Source organism: Ascidiella aspersa, chromosome 5 (assembly GCF_963924565.1).
Source record: "Ascidiella aspersa chromosome 5, kaAscAspe10.2, whole genome shotgun sequence".
Taxonomy (NCBI): Eukaryota; Metazoa; Chordata; class Ascidiacea; order Phlebobranchia; family Ascidiidae; genus Ascidiella; species Ascidiella aspersa.
In genome coordinates, this window is record NC_139451.1 from 19,479,576 (window position 1) to 19,501,314 (window position 21,739).

General features: G+C 35.1%; 1 protein-coding gene across 1 annotated transcript in view; it reads right to left on the minus strand.

The window, feature by feature from the left end:
- Positions 1-21,539, minus strand: part of LOC146145253 (zinc finger SWIM domain-containing protein 8-like) — a 33,745-nt gene extending 12,206 nt beyond the window's left edge. The window contains exons 1-23 of the mRNA XM_083389386.1: positions 21,440-21,539; positions 21,241-21,332; positions 19,157-19,315; positions 16,435-16,588; positions 15,058-15,202; positions 14,489-14,611; positions 14,136-14,325; positions 13,077-13,275; positions 12,715-12,838; positions 11,439-11,576; positions 10,380-10,504; positions 9,738-9,930; positions 8,910-9,099; positions 8,425-8,559; positions 8,077-8,142; positions 7,434-7,539; positions 5,989-6,106; positions 5,191-5,367; positions 4,455-4,641; positions 3,398-3,612; positions 2,753-2,965; positions 1,716-1,788; positions 317-472 (exon numbers count right to left, since the gene is read on the minus strand). Coding sequence (XP_083245512.1) covers positions 317-472; positions 1,716-1,788; positions 2,753-2,965; positions 3,398-3,612; positions 4,455-4,641; positions 5,191-5,367; positions 5,989-6,106; positions 7,434-7,539; positions 8,077-8,142; positions 8,425-8,559; positions 8,910-9,099; positions 9,738-9,930; positions 10,380-10,504; positions 11,439-11,576; positions 12,715-12,838; positions 13,077-13,275; positions 14,136-14,325; positions 14,489-14,611; positions 15,058-15,202; positions 16,435-16,588; positions 19,157-19,315; positions 21,241-21,268 — 3,214 coding nt within the window. The 5' untranslated portion in view covers positions 21,269-21,332; positions 21,440-21,539. The remainder of the gene's footprint in view (positions 1-316; positions 473-1,715; positions 1,789-2,752; positions 2,966-3,397; positions 3,613-4,454; positions 4,642-5,190; positions 5,368-5,988; positions 6,107-7,433; positions 7,540-8,076; positions 8,143-8,424; positions 8,560-8,909; positions 9,100-9,737; positions 9,931-10,379; positions 10,505-11,438; positions 11,577-12,714; positions 12,839-13,076; positions 13,276-14,135; positions 14,326-14,488; positions 14,612-15,057; positions 15,203-16,434; positions 16,589-19,156; positions 19,316-21,240; positions 21,333-21,439) is intronic.
- Between the last annotated feature and the right edge of the window lie 200 nt (positions 21,540-21,739).

The following is a 21,739-nucleotide window of genomic DNA, read 5'->3' on the forward strand; positions in this document are numbered from 1 at the left end:
CGCGCCATTTTTTATTAGTGCCTCATGTTGGACACCCCTGATTTAAACTGTTATGCGCACTGCGCTTTAAAGGGGGAAGGTTAAATTCGCAAGGAACACTTTTTTTATTAGTTAAAAAATAGAGGTTTCTGCTAATAAGAAAATTACCCAAACAATATCAGCAAAACTTAAATGTGACTAATCAAACCAGGGCGACAACTAGTAGTAATATTTTTTAACAAAATTCTTTTGAAATATCAAAAACACCTTTTGCGTAATGCTTAAAAAGACCACCAAAACAGTCTCGTCAAACAAAAACAGCGCAAGTACAACTTACAGTGCTGTTTCCGCTTAGGTCGAACGGTGGGCGATCTCCAATTTAGCTTGGCGTCTCGTCTGGGTGGGCTGCAAACAGTTCCAGAGGAAGGGTACTCATCGTCACATGATGATTTCATGTCGCCATGAGGACCCGGCAGCGAGTTGTCTGCGTAGTCTGGTGGTCACACACATTTTGGTCAATCGAAAAACATGCAAGTCGCGCGAAATTGGCGATTTTGTTATTTCATTGAGTAACGAAAGGTGCACACACACACATATGTATGACCGTAGGTCGTGAGTTCGAACCTCACTGCAGGCTATGTTTTTTTTTCTAGCCTGTCATGCTTGCATCATTGATAGACAGATTCGGTGAGTTTGCATGACTTTTTGATGTGTTCATTAAGTAACTGGATAAAATTCTTATGCCCACTCGCAAAAGAATACAAGAGCACTTTTACTGAAACTAGGATCTAGTTGTAACACTACAAAATCTGACACATTTGATAATATTGTGGCGAACTTTCATGATTTACGGAAATAATCATTTGTTTATCAATACAACAATACCATAAGCCACCTGAACCAAAAATCTTGTAACAAGCCACCTGAACCAAAAATCTTGGCCAACCATTTATTCAAATTTCGGATTGAACAAATAACATTTGGTATCATAAATATTTTTAAAGGAGTAAAATGATGATTTTATAAAAAGTAGGTTAGGCGTTATCAAACGTTTGTGTTCAAGCGGTATGAAGTAAGGCAGTAGTTCGCTAGAAAAGAAAACCTTCTTAGTATTATCACAACCATCACGTTCCGAAATATTACTGTTTCCATGTGAAATTGGGGAAAAGGGCAAAAATAATTTCAGGCACTAATTTTTTATTGATCGAGTAGCAGAATAAACTGCCAACCCTTCATACTACCGGGGTGACTTATTCGAAAATCTTGAGCTAAGTTCCAACGAAGTAAGCAAAACTTTTATTCAAAACCAGTTAATCTGGCAGTACAGAAGAATTACTGGGCAACACTATTTTCCTATTGGGGTCGAGCAACTTGCGAATTGATTAGACTGGACACGCTGCTGACTGGAAGTACAATGGCAACTTTTTTGTTTTTTGTTTTTTAAGGGAAAAATATCAAAAAAACTGTGGAAAAATTTGCAAGCAATTTAAAACTTCAAAACTTAAAACCACGAGGATTTCAGTTTTTTATAGAATATTGTGTCGGATTTGCCATCCACATTTTTTGACGAATGCAAAACATAAATTTACATTGTACATGTCGATATTGAATTTTTCGAATTTCAGCAAACAAATGTAAAGATTTCTTGTTGGAAAGCAACTTGCGGAATGTAAAGAATGGGGACACGATGTTTAGTGGACTTAACTGTTTTTAAATGAACTACAATGGCAACTTACTGTAAGGTGGTTCCAATCTTACGTCATCGTCATCTGTGCTTTCATCGACCGCTGGGTTACCCGCATCCTGCGACTAAAAAAACATCAAAATCGTAACAAACTAGCCTTTTTTTAAATAAATATGTATGTTTAAAAATAATCAACAAGGACATATTGAAAAAAAAGCAACATAGGACATATTCAAATACAGAACTAGCTTTCAAAACGGGTATTTATGTCAACAAAAACGTGTATTTTTTGAAAAACCACGAATTATCAACAAGTATTTTTAGGTATTTTTAAAAAATAAAACACTAACTTTAGGTACAAAAAAATTAGTATTTCGCAACTCACAAACACAGTGAATATAAAAACAAAATAGCCTTTTTTTAAAAGAAAAATGTGCAGTTTAAAAATAATTTCATCAGAATATAACAAATTCTTAAACAAATAACAATTCATAAGATAAAATACAGTCCTAGCTTTAAACATTTACTGTGTTTGCAGTTTTAAGCAGAATTAATGATGCCATTTTGGACTCTATTGTTGTTGTTTTTAAATAAGGTTTAGATTACTTTCAGGTTCTTTTTAGATCTACGTTTTAAAACATGCATTTATGTTATTTAAAAATGCGCATTTTGAAAAACGACGAATTTTCGGTATTTTCGAAAACAAAATACTAACTTCGAGGACATATTTTTTTAATCTTTGAAAATGGCCGTATTTGTCTGATTTTAAATAGGGTAATCAGGTGGCACTATATAAATAAAAGACAAATTGTATTGAGTTCTGGACAAGCTTCGGTAAAAAATGTAGACAATTGCGACCATTTACAAAGATTTGAAACAAATGTACTCGAAGTTAGTATTTCGTCGTTTTTCAAACTACGCGTTTGAGATTACATAAATGCATGTTTTTAAATCTAGAACCGAAAGGAACCACAAAGGTTAAAAATGAATCAAACAAACCTCATAAAAAAATAGAATACAAATTGTCTTTATATAGTGCAACCTATTCACCCTATTTCTTTACAAGTTACTATTCCCTCCGCAACTCACCGTCGCTATGCCGCTCGATCCCGGTTTATTGGAGTGGTGGCTTCTCTCGCCACCTCCTCCCGCTCCGGAAGAGGAAGAACTCGGAGCGTGATGTGAAGAGGAGGAGGAGCAGGAGGTGGCCGCTCTTCGGATCGAGGAGGCGGGGTAGGAGGGAAAGGCGGAAGAGGCTCGCAGGTTGGCGGCCAACGACTTGTCGAGGAAGTTCTGTAGGATCTTTTTGGGAAAAGAATTACGTCATAGATTATATAGACGTGATAATTTGTTGGGATTTTTAGGCGAATAGAGATCTGTTCTAAACTTAGACCTTTAGGAAGACCAATGAATAAAATGAAAGTGTTTTAAAAGGTAATGCGAGCTATAATTTTTAGCAAAAACGTGTTTGTGAGTCGGAAAAATGTTACAAAAAAGTGTTTTTTTGTTGCACTCTTTTTTAAAATATATTATATCGTTTTTTTAAATATGTATTATGCTTGGATTGGATCACAGCGTGGCAAAATTGAAACAGTTACTTACAAAATTAAAACAGTTACTAAGTCCGCTGTTGACTATTTTCTGCATACGCAAAACGCAGCTTTCGCAAGCGTAGAAAAACGCCACCAAAAACAGCATGGCAAGAAATGAATGAAAACAAAATAAACGTCTTACCATCCTGAGTTTGTGCTGCTGGTCCTTGTAGAGCAGCAGCATCTGCATGGCGAGTTCGCCCTTCTGTTTCCTGGTTCCTTCGCACAGCAGAGGATGCTCGGCCTCGGAAACGTTCAGTTTAAAGCCGAGGGCGTTCACCGCCGCCGCAAAGCCCACGTCCTGGTTGCCGGGGTCAATTTCGCGCCGACCGACGCAGTTCCGGCCGGTAGGTGGCGCTAGGAAGAAGAAAAATTGGAATTTAATTTCTATTTTTTCGTTACTGAGATAATTCCGTGGACGGCGCTACATAGAAGAAAAGGGGAATAGAGACTTTTTTGTTACTGAGATTATTTCGTGGGTGGCGCTGCAGAACAGAAAATATAAAGGAGACTTTTTTGTTACTAGGACTATTCCGTGGGTGCCGCTGGAGAAAAGAAAAATTAAAAGGAGTATTTTTTATTAATGGGATTATTCCGTGGATGGTGCTCAAAAAAATATGCTGCCAAACCTTTTTCTTTTGAGGCGGCGCTGCAGTAGGTAATAAAAAAGTGGTCTTTTCTTGGTTAGAAGCTTAAAAGGTCGCTGTGTCGCCGGGATACATACGGACACGGTTGGTGCGACAAAACATATTTAAAAAGGGAATTTTGCTAGTAAGTATATATGGCGTTACAAATTTAACAATTAAACAACGTCTAGTCAATTCAGCTTGTTATTTCAAACGAAAACTAAAAGAGTGTTCAACCAATCAAAAGACAGAACCGTAAATGCTCTTGTCCAATGGTAAGCATAAACCTGGAAGCTAAGCTAAAAATTGTACTTGCACAACTGAATATGTCCAATCTGTAGGAATGGACGATTGCTATTGGAAACATAGCCGACCGGTACGTCAAAGAAAAAATTGCACATTTTTGACAGAAAATACCGCGCGGCCGGATTTTCGATCAGGAGCTGTCAATTTTTTTAGAACTAACAATAAACACACTACAAAGAGTATCACAATACCAGAACAAAATAACAACAGATATGCGACCAAAAATACATTTTAATTTACATAATCCGTCATAACTTTAAGACTTACGAGGCTGGCAAAAGGCGTCAAAGATGAAAGCAGTAAGCATTAGTGGAAGAACGTGCTGGAACTCCTGCGATGCTTCGACAGAGGCGAGAGAGTGAGCTTTCTCGCGAAGACGGGCAATCTCGCGCTGACCAAGCGGAATCCGCTTCATTAGAGCGGCTAACTCGCCTTGTTGGTAAAAGAGCTTCACCTACAAAATAAATGTGCGAAATGTTTAACAAAATGAAGGTCAAATGACAGTCCTAAGCGCCTGTACTTGTTAATTTTGGTGTTTTTAGTATTAAAACCGACATGGCCGTTCTGTGCGCTATATCTGAGATGCGAAGGCATTTTACAGCGACAAAAACATTTTAACAAAAATAATTATGTAAGGTTTGCGATTTGTGTGCTTTTTAGTTTACGAACTATACGAACTCACAACATTTTAGAAATCCAGAAATCGGGTAATTTTTAAATTATTTTTTAAAAGTCTCGTTACCCCACGAACAACCTGTTTTCAGCAATTTACTAAAGTATCTAATTTTTAGGTGCCACTAGTTGAAAATATTGCTATCGGACACGTGGCGTTTTTTTGAACACTTCGAACACTATGTTAGGGAGACGGACTCACCTGGAAACATACAGTGGGACCAACAACCTAATAAACCCAAATACATCTACGACAGCATATTATTTAAATGTCTGAATAAGATTTAAACTCAACGAAATAAGGCCTAAATAGACAAAGCAACGCCCGTACCTCGAGCGCCTTGCTGCTTGCAGAGAGACGCTTAAGCTCTAGTCCGTGCAGGCCGACGCGGAAAGCGAGCGTGTGATGTCGCGGCTGCTCGGACAGCACAGTGCACAGGAAGAGAGCTCGCTCCAGGCATTTGCACGCGTACGAGGTGCTCACCTTGATCCACTGACGGCGGTTGCCCTGAGTACAACGAAGAGCGTTTAAGATTGCTCGCATTGGAAGCAATTCTTCTCCACCAAGCATCGCAGATAACAAAATATTTTAAAGCGGATACTGTTCAGTCTTACGCACTTCAAGTATTTTTTGTTATATGTCGGATATTCATTTGTTTGTAAATATGTCAAATATTCCTTTTTAAGAACAAAAGTTGGAAACGCGTGGAAAAATTGTGGAAAAACGCAAGAGGGGAAAGGTCGAGCCCTGTTGTTTTCACAAAATATAAAAGAAGCATTCCGTTGTAACAGTTCCAGGGAAATTTAACTCAATGTGAAAGGGCAAAATTTCCGCCTTCTCGACTGTGATAAACCTCGGCCTATACTAGGTTGCAAAATGTCCTAATCAAGTTGCACAAAGAGATTTAATGGAAATGTGTATGTTTTAGTAAAACCCATCAAAAAGCACTGAGGGATTTTGGAAGGTTATTTAAAGTTCAGCAATAAAACAGATTGGTAATTTTATTTTGAAGGTTAAGGGTGTTTAATGCGTATCATTTTTCAACAACGCACAGTGCTACAACTAACATAGGCTCTGCGTACGTCAGTGATGAACAATTAAAAAAACAAATATATATATATATTTTACCTGGAGCGCCTCTGGCTCCTTTATAAGCTCTTCCGGACGACTGAGAAACTCTTCAGCTAATTTGACCGAAAGATCGCAAGCCTCGCGAAATCTTCCGTGGGTGTAGAGTGACTCGGCTCTAAAATAAAAATGATCAATGTCATAGGTATACTCTGCAACATATTGTTGAACAAGCCGTCAGATTGTTCTGGGGGAAATACTGAGCGGCTAATTAGCATATACCGCTCGGTCTGACAAGCATTTTTTGGGTAAGCATGTTTTTAAAATCTACGATAATACGCCTATACGGGCGGCGGAAAATTTTATCTAAGTGGTAGATGGCATAGCATAGCCAGGTACCACCTGTAAAGTCTATTTTCTTTCTGGATAGATGGCCGCCCTTTTTCAAAAGTACAAGGATGTGATTTGACTTATATTGCAATGTACTTTTTTCCCAAAAATTGCAACTAAAAGGTGACATTCTTTTAGCCAATGGCTGTTATAGACGGTAAAACGACAAGTCTAGCGGTCTATATTAGTGCGAAAGACTAGCGTTCACATTATAGGGATGAGTATGGGCAAAGAATATTAAAAGAAACGAGAAACACCCCCAAACACAACAACAACAAAACAAGCAGTATTCGATGCTCACAATAATCACTCAGATGACTACACTTTCACTAGGATGGTTTTAAATAGTTTGGCCCACATAATCAATGGGATCGATACCAGCAGGTTTGATATTTATCAGGAGAATCTAGTTCTGCAGGTTTGATCGTGATAGACGTACGGCAATAAAGTTAACAAAAGCAGTAGTTCAAGCCGTTGAATGCCCGAAGAGCGTAGACAATTATTTTGTGCCGAACAAACCATAGCTGAGTTGTGTGCTATTTACACAAGCTGTATGGACCGCTTGACATAAGGAAATTTATATCACATACGAGCCGCCTGTGGTTGAGCGAAAACCTGAGTCCGGAAAATGACTTTAAACTTCCTTTTTGGTCTAAACGTAAACTGCCGACCTATTCCACGAATTACCGTGGTTGCTGCAGCTAAAAATGTACGTAGGACGTAGGTCAACCGACAGCATTTGGTAAATGTTGGGTAAAAAATCTGGAAAGCATGTTCCAATTACAAAATTAGGAAGCGCATTAAAAGCGTGTGGGTGTGCGAATAAAACATGCGAAAAAGAGACTAACAATTTTTCTCACAGGCGCAGTGTTTTACATTTTCTTTATTCACATCATTTGTTGTTCGAAAATGTTTTTTCAAGGTTAACAGGAAAAGATCTCCGCAGTATTCATTTGAAGAAAAGTAAATAGTATTCATATTTAGTAACACTTGACGCGATGGTAATTTTTTATATTTATCATGGATGGCATATTCTCCACACCTCACCTAGCCATAAATTTTTAAACCAGCTACAAAAACTAACCCGTTCATTTTAGTAAAAGGACGACATTTACCTGGTAAACAAGGAGTCCAGTTCGGAACGGTATTTACTCGATTCGGCATCTTCGTGGGACGAGATGGTGCTGGTGGTTTGCACTTCGGTGCCGCTACTGTCATTCGCTAAACACAAGAAAAAATGTAATAATTTTTATGGAGAAATGTACCTTGTGATTGAATCAACTGTGATGATTTTCAATTAAATTGTATTGTTACTTTAACCAGTGGTTCTTAACCAGGGTTCGACGAAACTGTTAAGGGTTCGGCGAGAACGTCCTCTGAAACATAATTGGTTTTTTTTTTCAAGCTTAATTCGAATCTCGTTTATGTGCCAAGGTGTCATGTAACGTTATAAATTGAGAATTTGGCCAAGTTAACCTACATAAATGCAAGTTTATAATTTAAATATTCCCAGTTTCAGGTGCTGGGTGGAAGAAACGAATATTGATCGAAAATTTGGGATTCGACGAACGCTTGCAGAATAATATAGGGGTTCGACAGGTTACCAAAGGTTAAGATTAAGAACCACTGATTTAAACGGACAATGATGGCAAACAGGATTTTGAAAAGTTCTGTGCAAAACAAAATACACTTTTCGAAGAGAAGAAAAGTTTTTTGTCGTGAATAATCAATTTTATGAGCTTACTAAATGTTATTTACCTGTTGATGACTTTTGACCATCTCGTAATCCGAGGTTAATGCTTCCTGTCAAATCACTGGAGTTTGCTGCAAAAAACAAACAAAAATCTCGGAAATCCAAAGATTATTATACGAACTTCTGGGTCCTTGGTAGTTTTTTGGAAAGAAATAGTACGGTAGTCAAGTAAAAAATTATAAAACGTAAAACAACGCATTTAAACGGCCAATTTCGGTGAAAAAAAAAATGTAGTTCTGTAGCCATAAACGTTACATCCCAATCCCACTGACACAAATGAATAAATAATTAATCAATTGGTTCCGCGTAGACGTTTTCAGACTTTCCACGAAAAGAACACTTTTTCAGTATACCTAAAAGCAATCCGTTGCCACTTTGTTGCTCGTTATCATCTGAAGAAGAAAGCGTGAATTGCACCGGGGAACAAGCAGAGGAGCCGTCGTCCGATGTAAAGTCAAGAGGAGATTCCGCAACTTCCCAACGATCGACTTTAAACAAGAATACACCGTTTCATCTTACATAAAAACTGTCAAGAATATGCACAGAACTTTCCGCCTAAAATTGGAAACGCGAGTTTTTTTTGGTTAAAATTTCATGGCGTACAGGAAAATTACGTTTGTCTCACGATAAGACAAAATTTTATACAAAACTTCTTCATAACAGAATAAAGAAAATATTTTACTTTAAAAACTGTCGCAGCATTACATCTTCTAATGAGGAATATTTTTTTATTTTACGAAAAACACACTTCTACCTGTAGAAAAAAAGAGGAAAAACATAACATATTTAAGAAAACAATCCTATATATATTTTTTTTATTTAAAAAAAACCCACTAACAAAACAAAAAGCAATAGTTACCCAGGTGAAGGTTTTCGATGTCGCGCTCTATGCAAGAATCGTCGCTCGCGCTGCCGGTGTCGGCGTGCTTACGTGAGAGGGTGAGACGGTGGGCTGACGGTCGGGCCTTCTTCACTGTTTGGCGCAGACCGCCGAAACTCGACTCGTAAAAGCAAGCGCCCAAATCCTCCTGATCAATTATTTTAAAAATTAAGGACTTTATCCAAATATGCTGTTGCAACCAGGCAAAATATAGTAAAAAATAAGCTCTTCTGGTATATATTTGTTTATCCAACGAAAACTATTCAGAAAGCCTTCATCGGGCAATGACACACATGGCCAACAAGACGCAAAGTATTGACACAAAAGAAAGTCAGTATAAAGGACTTGATTTTGAAAACAGGGACAGAAAAACCACCGCATTTTTAAATAACACTGCATTTTTTGTTGTTGTTTTTTGTTAAATAGCAGGGAGACGCTATAATGATATATACGTGTTTTTTTCAACCAAACTTAAAAAAAACATGCGTTTTACTTGACATTGCTAGTTCTTATGTTGTTTAACAAAAATTAGTTCTTATGCTTTTGAACAAAATTACATAATGAATCTTGACAAAACTTTTCTAAAATTTTGAGACGAGGCAGTTATTTTAGTGGAGGCACAACAATAGAGCTAAAACTTAAAAAAAAAAAAAAAAACAGTCTTACATCGATTTTAGTTATTACAAAATATATGCGCAAAACTGCTGCCGAAAAATCGAACAAATAATTCGTAAAACTAAAAGAAATTGGTATTTTTCTTTTTTAACAAGGCCAAAATCAACTGACGTGATTGTTAGAAGAGCTTGGTGTGCCCTCGTCGGAGTTTTTCCAGTGTTTGTTTGGCAGCACCTTGGCGATTTGCTTGGTCTTGCGTACGATGTGACTGCATTTCACGATTTCTGTTGCGTCCCAGTCAATGGCACAAGCCTCAATGGCCGGCCGAAATCCAGTGAAAGCCAGCAGATGGCTCTCCTTGTATCTGATAAATAATTAAGTTAAAATACTAATTTAAAACATATTTAAAAAAATAAACAGCTGTGTAAAAACAAACACTTATCTTCGGGAAATCGAGGATTTAAATATCAATTAGAATCAGAGCTTGTTACAAATTGGACCGCAAAGCATCGTTTTGCTATGGGCTATGCACTTTATTATATGCTCTGTTAATTTTTATATTGGCAGCAATTATAAGGTGTACTGTAGAACCTGTTCGACATTAATTTTTTATTTTATTTATTTTATGTGATTTATTATTAACAAATGTTTAGTTATACTATTTAAGTTTTTTCATGAGGATTAGTTAACATATTATCAAAAGAGAACCTGAAAATTGTAGTTATCGCATTTGTATTTCCTGTCAATTATAAATTACAGCAAATACTTACGATTGCATACTAACAACAAAAAATAAAGGCACACACAACATACTTTCCACGCTTAATAATCTCATGAGTCTTTTCGTGAAAGTACTGCAGTCTAGATTTCAGAATATTTTTTCTTCCGCTTCTATTGGAATTTGGGTCCAGAATCATAAGTCGCCATAACCCAACAATCTGCAAATAAAACAAACGATATTACAAACTCTATATGCATTAAGGTTTTGTAGTAGAAACCAAATGACAAAATACCAACAAAATGCTTGCCTAGAAACAAACCTCAAAGTGTTATGAGAAATCACCGTTTGACATTATTAAAATGTAAATCTTTACCAAACTAAGCAGTAGTTTTAATTTAAACAATGTAGAAATCACAATAAACATGTATGTCCCATTTTTTGCAATAAACACTTATATATACATATGTATGTGTATTAATATTAATACACATGTATGTTAATAAAGCAATAAAATGTAATGGAGATAAACCCTTTAATACTAAGCTGTTTGTTGAATGTGATCAATGCTGTAACACCATTATAATTTAAAAAGACAAAAGCTTTTAGACAACTAAGTTATGTTTAACCAAACCTAAACTAATAATAACCAATACAGCATAATGCTGAAAAGGGCAGTACAAATTGTCAGCTGTATAAACATTTAATCAAGATAAATTCAAATTATTTTGGTTCAGTCAAAGCGCTTATCAACTATATAAGGCCAATGTTGCCTTGAAAAGGGTGGAAACTAATTGCAAAACTTACTAGCAACAACCTATTTTTTAACAAACTATCACTTTGAACTGCATATTAAGAAGGTGGGTTTCCTAGTTTGGCTTTAACAGCTTAATTTCAATGAATAAAACAGTGGTTCTCAACCTATTATGGTTTGCGGCACCCCTAAACGATTTTTCCGTAAGTAATTCACTAGAATGTCACAATAAACAAAGCTGGAACAACTCTACACTACATAGGAAGTTATACTTGGATTTATTTTACTTGAATCTTATCTTACACAAAAAGAGTTGATCAAAAATCAGATTCCTAAAGAATTTGAAATATCTCTCGGCACCCTTGAGCATTAAAAATGGCACCCTGGAATAAACACTTACCTCGTCACACATGCTCGCCGCTGCATGTTGGGCAATCTCAGAGCTGATGTTGTTGGAAGGACGATGGTTGGAGTGGCCGCCACTGCCACTTTGCAAGTAGGCAGATGAAGTCCTTGTGTTGTACCACCAGACTGCCACCTGAAGCATACAAGAATTGTCAAAACAACTGCAGCTTTTTGACACCTTTTAAAGGCACTTAAGTGCCACAATCAACTGAAATGCAGAACAGCTTTATCAACAAACAGTGGATTTAGATTGGGACATTTTTTACTTGGGCCTCATTGACTTTAGAGCGCAAAAAATTCCACCCGCTTATAGCTTTGTGTTTATCAGAACAGAAAATATAAACCTGACTTAAATGTTACTTACGGGGGACTAGGTTTTGCTGAGCTTCAATAAACGACTTAATCAAATTTCTAACATTTAACAATACAAGCATCCATTCAAGTTAACCAGCAGATACATCAAATTAAACAACTTTAACAAAAAAAACATGAAATAAATTAAAAGTTTGGTTTCTTGTAAACCAAATACCAATACCAAGTTTAAAACCAAAATGATAAGCAACTGGCATGAATGGTTCAATATTACTGCAAGCTGAGATTAATTAAATAAGAATGGGTCAGCTCTAATATGTTTGTGGATTTGTGTAAAGTACTACAAATAGTTGATCTATATAAAGGCAAGGCTTTGAGAAAAAAAGTAATTCTTCACCTGACTAATTATATAAACATTAAACAAGCAAGTAGATTGATTAAATACAAACACAAACACACAAGTTATTTTAGCATAAACAGGAAAGACTCTGTATGAATCATCTTTTACTAACTAAACAAACAGTAGTAAGGAGACCAGGATACCTATTATATAAAAAACACATAATTTTAAAGTAGGCATGAATGAAAAACATATTGATTGTACATACTCAGCACTGGTAGAAGTTGTGCTTAACTTTAAATGTCTTACAAACAGAAGTAAGTTCATAAAAGTTTAAGAAGCGCACTGCTTTGAACAACAATCAGTCAGTAAGGTCAAAAACTATTATTGTAAGTTTTTTAAACTAATTTACATGTCTTTTGTTGGAATAAAACCACATAGTAAGGGTACTTTAACTGAAACTTAGGGTAGCTAAACAAGAAAACATATATTTATACATCGCAGGAAATATATAAGTAAATTTTATTAAAGGGTCTAAAACAGCTGCCAGGAATTGTGACTAACACATACCATAGAAGCCCTAAATTATTTTTTTGTTTTGTTTACTTAAGTATTCTACCTGCTCAAATGCAAGACACTGTTCGGTGACGATGTCCAAGAGTGGTACAGCATTTGAATCCCGTCTTTTCAACATTTCTCTGACAATACTCAGAAGGTTCCATATTCCCTCTGGTTCTCTTCCACTGTTAATAAAGTAAGATTTATTAAAAAAATGGAATAAATAAATAAAAAAAACTATATTATGTCTGGTATTCAGTACTTATCATATAACAAAAATTACTGACCTATTGATAGTGCTGCCACAATGCAACAGCACTTAAATTAAAAAAGACCTAAAACTGGGCATTTGCTGCCATTAATATGACAAAGTGATGTTTAAAAACCTTTTTTATATTTTCAAAATAAAAAATATTTTCAAACCGGAGTGGTCTTAACAGACTGGAATACTCTGCTGCAGCAGGAGGTTCAGTAGAAGACAAATAGAGGGAGTTCACATCGCTGTATACAATAGGTGAAGGCCCACAAAACTTGCTTAGGGTTTTCTTGATGTTATCATTGAGTGCTGTCTCATCCAGATACCAAAGACTACGATCAGACATGCTTGGTCCAGCAGTTGGATCTGTAAAATGAAACAAATCATATTAAGGCATACCCTTTTACGTGAAATTTACTACAAGTCTAACGATTAATGTTACATCAGTGCAACATGTAGCAACACTTCAAGGGTAACCTCTTGACAGTATAGATCACAGCTTGGAAAGGCTTTAACAATACTGGGAAAAAAATTAAATTAAACTAATTCTACTCTGAGCCACTTAATTGACCAAACTTTAAAAATATCTATTGCCAGAAGTAATGTTTCACAGTTACTTGGATAACGTAATTCCATTAATTCAATGAAACATATGTACACACATATGTGCGTTAACAACTGAGATCTAGCCCTTCTGAAGCTCAGTTGTTAACACACATATGTGTGTAGTGTGTACATATGTTTCATTGAATAAATGATATGGTACTGTGGATAACATTGGCGTATGGTTGTTTCTCGACTCGCTCCTCTCTGAGCCTGTATAGCTCAGTTGGTAGAGCGACCGTCCCGGCTTGACCGGAGGTCGAGAGTTCGAACCTCACTGCAGGATAGTTGTTTTTCTAGCCTGCTCTGCTTGCAACATTGATTGACAGATTCGGTGAGTCTGCAATGGCTTTCGGTGTAGTAATTCCAGTAAGTGTTAAAGACTATATTTCGAAATAATAATAATCTCAGGAGTCTAAGCACAGAGACAAATCTCCTAATTCTAAGCACAAAGATGAAAGAGCCACAAGCATCCCTGGGTTTATAGGCCAACCTGTGTTTGAGATGAAATATTTCACTTAGATCTCTCGTAGGCGACATGTATTTATATAACAAAAAAACAATAAAAATACAACAAACAAAAGATTATAATATTAAGGTTATAATAACATAATGAGTTTTACCAGGTGCTCCCTTTAGCTTGTTGATTTCTGTTGAGCAAGATGACAGCAATTCATCAAGCAGACGTTGCGCTGTAGGCAAAATTTGCTGGGGCAGCTCACTGATCAAATATTGGGCGAACTTTTGCAGCTGCTCACGTCGAAGCCTTGACAATGACTCAGAGACGGGAGCTCTCAGTGTAACTGAAACAGGCTGAAACAAAAGTGCATAGTAGATTAGAAATACATCATTACTGAGATAGAGCGGCCAGGTGAAAAAGTTCAAATCACATAATGCTGTTTATCGCAAAATCAATAAAGTTCTATATTTTAAAGTCAAACAATAAATTACAAATCCTAAAAGCTTTTTTCTTAACCTGCTGAATCCTGACCAAACACAGAGCCACAACATGAGCACACCACTTTGCTGTTGAATCGCAATTGCAGCTACAAGATGTAATTCGGCAACGATCAAAAGTCACAGCAACAGAACACGTTGACTAGATAAAATAATGCTAGTTAAACTACTGATTAACAATCAACTGGCCTCAGATAAATAAAAGATACACAATAAAAAATTATATATTTTTTGAATCTTTTTAGTTGCTTATCTTTATATTATTATAGAAACTGCAAAAAATCTCTTGACAAAGTTATCCCCCTAATAAAACTATATAAATTTTTTGACATTTTTTCATAGGCCTACCATCTTTATATTTTCATAGAAACTGCAAAAAATAATCGCTTGATATCAATTTAAACAGCATTGTTGTTGTGCAAACATATTTGTTGCAATTTGAATTACAAGCCATTACTTGGTTGAAAATTGAAATCCATAAAGTTTGCTATGGATCTAAAAGTTAAAGCTAGCAGGTAAAAAAAACAGCCCTTCACCCCACCACAAAAAAACTATTGGATATATGTTTAAGTAACGAAACAAAAATACCTTATTAATTGAACTAGATGGTGGTGTTACATTTGCACAAAGATGAAAGCCAATTTGCAGAACATTGCGAACACATTTGGCACGGACCAAATGCTCCCCTCGCTGAAATTCATCTGGACTACCATTTGCCAGGCAAGAATACAACCTGAAAATTTTAACATGATAGGTTAGGTAAACGATAAATAGTTTGTGATTGTGACAAAAGGAAATTTCACACTATTGTGTACTGCAGAGTAATTGAATGACTTCCTGTATTCATATGCTTGGCTTACATAAGTTTATTTTGTCAGTATAACGTTGACATTAGGCCATGTGAGATCAATTGTAGGTATTAAGCACAATAGGAGGACTTTCCAGTCTTAATAATCTATAAAAGTGCCTGTTTATTTACATAACAATACCTCAATTAAAACCGTTACAAAGTTTGCATATAAATGCCAGCATTGTATTTCTCAATAGTAATAATTGTAACTCATTTAGGATTTACATGGCACAAAACAGAAAGAAGTAAGTGGAATTATGCAAGCCAAACTAAATAGCTAACCTCTTTTAGGATTTTTCACTTCAATAATGAAATTTCATTGAAATCTTAAAACAATTGCAATATAAATAAAAAAAAACAGTTCCTTTTGCAATTGTTATTCTTTACCAAGGTTTCGGCAACCTATGGAAGTCGCCTTGGTCTGGGTGAATGTCACCGAACGCTTGTACAATACATGGAAAACACACAAAGGAAAAAATGCAAGAAAAAACAAGATCAACGAAATAACAAGAAACAATTACAATATATTTGGGCATGGGCAATTTTTTTTAAAAGGTTAATACAAAAATCAGTTGTCCTAATTAGGATTGTAGTGCAAGCAAGGCGAGGCTGGAAAACAACTAGCCTGTGTCAGGTTCGAACCCACTACCTTGGCCATGTCGGGACTCTTCCAACTGGGCTAAACAAGTTTAAAGAAAGTATGTTGAGTAACGACCAAACCATTGCCTGCTGCATCCTGTGCGTACATACAACTTCACATGTCATATATTTAGGCATTATACATTAGGTAAAATATATATTTAATACGAAAGAGTGTATTATGGTGTAAATATACTGTTTCCAAAAAAAGAAGACACAACTATTACAGTAACACAACAATCAACTACACAACATTAGGGCATGATTAGTCAATAAAGTAACTACCACCTATTTCTGCAATCTGTATGATTGTATCTTTAAATGTTAACCATAAATAGTACAATACCGCATGTTGACTAGAAGGCAATTACATTTTTCTGTAAATCAAAACGCTTTGTCACCTATGGAGCCCCTGATTGGAAACTTCCCAGTGAAAACAAGATTGCAAGAAATGATTGATGACAAGCCCTGTTTACCTAATGTCTTCCTCGTTGTCTGGGAAACTCCAGTATGCAATGCGGAGTTGAACGTTCTCCGGTACGGGCGAAAAAGTCTCTTCAACCTGCTCAAAAGGGATGTTTGCAGCCACAGCTTGAGCACAGAGCTCCATCAGAGGAGTCACTTGGCAGGCTGCAAAAGAACACAAACAATTTTTTGGCACTCATTCTAGTATGTCTATTATTATGCTAAACAATTCTTACAACTCAAATTCTCATAAATACTTTAGGATTTGTTTTTGATTGAATACCTTTGTCAAAACTGTGTGTTGGTAGCAATGTTTTGACTATTTTTAAAAGTAAGTAGGATACAAAAACAGAAAAAGGTTAAATGCCTGTTCTGCATTTGTTGATTTTGAAAGAGCAAAGGCAAGAGCGTCACTAAAATGACTAGGCCTATAAGCTGAAAAGAAAGCGTCATGACTTGTAAATTGTCACACTCAAATTGCAAAAACAAGTTAAGAACTAATTTATTAGTCTGTGTTTCTGTGGGGCTTCCTTATCAAAAATAAAAATGAGCTCACAGGAATAATTACTGGAAAGGTTTGTAATGCTTTTTGGTTAGACACACAAAAATACTGACAACTCACGAACCTTTATCAAAGAAAAAATCTAACTTAATATCCAGGATTTTGTGAAGGGCTAGATGGACCGGCATGATGTTACTAATTATGTCAAAACAAAGAATACATTGAAATAAATGCTGTAAAGTCAAACTCTGGCACGAACATTTTGTGTCTCTGGTTTCAGTTGGAAATTTTTTGTTTGATTAAAAAGAATAAACTATGTTTTAGGCACACCAAAAGATTTGTGAATGCTCATTATTGCCCAGTAAACAATATAAATATAAAAGCGAATATAATATAGTGTGTAAAGTAAAAAATTCATTTATCTTAATTAAGCCCTTTATTTTATACAGTGCAAGGCACGACACTTTGGCGAAAGAGTAAAATCTTCAAATATAAAAAAGAAAGTTTTTTTTAAATAAAACCCACTTGGAAGCAAAATAAGATTCCAATTAAGTGAATAGTTTGTTTTCTCGGTAGTTGTGGTCGGAACAAAATAGTTTTGCATTGCAAATCCTTTACCCCCTCACTTAGAACCAACTGAGGCCAGAACGACATTTCACGAGACTTTGGTGTATGTTTTCGTACGACAATGCTAGCCGCGCTCAAAGTAAAAATATCAGGAGGGACAACCATTTTTTTATCATTTTTGTGTGCTATATTTCAAACCAGAAAGCTTGCTTATTATACGCTGTTATACTGTTTATCTGTATTAGGGTTTAGGCGACCCAAAATGAAGGGTCTTACAAAGCAAATTTAGGTCCTGACGACTCTTTGTCGACCCCTGCTTTGGGAGAGAGTATAAATTGACATTTAAATTGAATTTTAAAGTTTATATATTTGTTTTATATTAGATTTCATGTTGACAAAAGGTGCTAATTAGGTGAGCTTAAGAATGGAAGAATATTTCCTTGAACTTTGTAGTGTATAATTATGACTTGTCCTCAACGGCATTATAGTGAAAGCCTATGGGCACATCTTGGTATATAATACAAAAATTTAAAAAAGTTTTTTATATTGTTTGATTGTACCATACTCTATAATTTGGGTTTACTAAATATAGATGCACGAATTTATTGGGGTGAGATTGTGCTGCAATATAACAGCTCTGTATTTCCTAGTTTAAATGAAGAATACAAATAATTGAACAGTCACCAAAAAGGGCAGTTTGTTTGATTTAAAAGTCTTAATTACATTATAAAGCAAGTGTGGATAGTTATCTTACCAAAACTAAGACTGTCAATGACAAGCATTTCAAAAATTTCCTATAAAGTTTTTTTAGCAAGACATACAGATTTCTACAAAGCTGATGCGGAAATTGAACTTTGAAATTGCATTGCATAACTGCACAAAAACGGTTTCTAATGAATGGTACAAAGAAGCAACATATGCACTATACCTAAGAAAAAGGTTTGACATACCACCATTTGTTGATGTAATTAGGTAAATGGCTTAGATTACTTAAGAATAGGCCCACGTTGCTTTCTCTCTGTAAAGTCACATCCTAAAAATCTTAAATGTTACACTGCTGGGTTTCAGGTTTCCTCTGACTTATCATATTACAATCAAAGTCGAAAAGATAATACAGGCAACTTCCAGTGCAATTGTGCAAGTAGCACACTCATTGCTTTTACATGGAATCCTGGCCCTGATTAAATTCTGCATTGTAGAATGAACTGTCAACCATGATTTTTTACTTTATAGTCTCTGCCACTAAACCCAGTTATGTGGAAAAGCCCTCTGGGCCGGGCTTATAAAACCTTTTGATTGTTTTAAACATGAGCAACAGGTACTACATTAATCACAACATTACATAGAAGTAAAAAACTCCTGCATAATTTTTTAGAAAAATGATAGGATTAAAATAGTCCATATCTATTGCACAGCTTTTTAGCAAAATCAATAAATTTGCAAAAGCAATAAGCTATTAAACAACAATGTAATGTAGGCCTAAAAGTCTTTGGGCTTTGAAAAGGCAAAATCAATAACTGTCAATATACTACAATCTATTACTAAACATAATATTACACATCTAGTTAAACCTGGAAATATGCAATTGCCAAAGCCCTATTTTGTGAAAGCAACGCAGCCAAATATTGCACTAATTGGAAAACTAAAAAACTATTTTATTGAACCTTTAATTTGATTTGATCCTCCGAGCACCAGTGATGTGTTCTGCTTTCGCCATCCACGCCAGTTGGTGCACACACTTTCCGGCTCGCTCATCCATGAACACATTGACTCCTCGTCAAATCGGTCACTGTCCTCAAAAGAGAAACCCTCCTCGCCAGCAACTGAATTATAGAAGTTTGGACACTTGAGTAAACAGTATGGCACAAATTGTCAAAACAAACCACTCAAATAAAAAGAAGCAAGTAACTGGTCTGAAGGATAGTGAAAGATAGAGATGGTGAATCAGTTTATTGGAATATTATTGAAAATAGTAACAGAATGTGTCTAAATATTTAAAAAATAATCTACCAAAGCCTTAATGAAGAGGCTGCAAAATTTATTTGACTTTAAAGAAATTGCACACATCTCCACTACAATATGTTACACTGGTACCAGGGCAGGTTTAGTTATGTGTATATAACATGGTTAAAATTAAAAAAATCACAATGCAAACCCAGATGTCAAATGAATTTACAAAGTCTTCTCTTCAGAAACAAACATCAAACTTGGTAATTTGTAGCATATTAATAAACACACACTGTGTCCTTCTTTTGATTTGACTATCAAACGATCACCATAAAGATATAGATTTTATCAAATGTATGAACTAAAAAGTTAGTTAACTTAATAACACAACAAATGGGAGATGGAATACTGTAAAGATGGTGCAATTTTAATCTTTAATCCCAAAACACAATGTGTCATAAATTACAGCTTATGAAAATCTAAACATAGATATATAGATAGAAATTAATATATTTTAAACTAATTTTTACCTTTTCCTACTGCTGAAAAATTATTAAACACAGGTAGAAAAACTACAAAGCTAGTTCAGGTGACAAAAAGTGAACATAGCAGAGTTAGAACATTAAAAGCAATAAGCAATAGTGATCAGGCTTTTTCACACTATGGGGTGGTTGTAAGTAAGCATTAACATTCAAATTCTGTACAATAGAAATGTGGCTAATTATATAAAAAAAAATAGGAATCACAAAAAATTCCATGGTACAGAATTTATGAGCAATGGGCAAGCAACTCTAACAGCATAAGCTCAATCATAAAGGTATTAAAAGAGTTGGCGCTACATGGCAGGTTCAATGACCAGCTTTTTAAATCTACATGCAATTCAGTGCACGTAGCTGTACATCCTTTACAAGTCATTTGTTAGAAAAAGGAACTGGCCTCTCCAACACCAGCACTGTTTATAATATTATTGGAAAAAGCTGTGATAATACACAGGACCAGGATATGCTAATGGTTTGAGATCACAATGGTTCAAAATAATATCAACCAGGTATTAAAATTGTTTTGTTGAGTTTTTTTGCCTAGATATGTAGCAAAAACATAGCAAGAATCCATGGAAACTAAATATATAATTCTTACTTAATGGTTTAATTTGAATCTTTATCCTACAATTCAACCAAAGTATATTAAACTTTTATCGCAACTACAAATCAACAAGTTATATATGGCAAACACGTTGCTTGGTTTGTAGAAATTGAAAAATATTAAAGTTGTGTGTTAAATAGAAATGTTGCTGGACAAGCTTTGGTTATACACTTTCATGATGCTAAATAACACAATATTTGTATGAAGTTATGAAGTATATATATTTACTTAGTGCTACACTTTAAAATAAAAAAATTGAAGGTATAAAAAATGTATGAAATTATGAAGTATATACATTTACCTAGTGGTACACTTCACGGCACACCTTAATTTCTTATACAAACAAAGTTATCAATCACCCTTAATACAAATTAAGGTCAAACAAAAATGCTACATTATTATTATTTATTTAATGAGTAGTGTGTTTTAAAGTCCCACATAATTGTATGTATACCAATTTGTAATACGAAAAGGTTATTTTTCCAAATTACAAAAACATTCATTAGCATGTTTGGCACTTTAAACTTTTCGGTTTATGTTGTCTAATATTACCTAAAATATTATTTATGTTGTCTAATATTACCTTCAACACATAATTCAAAACTGAATACAAGATATAGAAGAAAATAGGGGACAAAATTAATAAAAATAAATGTACCTTCTCCACCTGGTTCCCAATTAGCCATTTTGTGGAGGTATTTGGTACTGTGGGGTGTTAGATCAATGAGCTTATAGATTTTCTGGTCAACCCTAGAAAAACAAAATAATAAGTTCAATGACAAATAAATGTAAATAAGTAATAACAAATAGAAGTTAAAGACAACTATTTTAAGAAAAAAGAAATGTAAAACTCTTACCAGAGATGAGAGCACGAAGCTCCACAAAAAAGTTGGATTTTGTTCAAACTATTTTCAGTGTTGAAGACTTGAAAATAAACCAAACACCACACCTAATGCCTTAAAAATCACAAGTTAGGACCAAATTGCAAACATTTATATATACAGCATTATAGTACAAAATAGCGTTATGTTAGTAAATGCCCGTTTACACTACAGCTGCACTGAGCTAGAAGCAAAGTGTAATTTACATTTAAATTCTATTGTAGCGAGCGTTTGACGCTTAGCTAATATCAAGCCTCGTGCAGCTAGCTAAAAGTT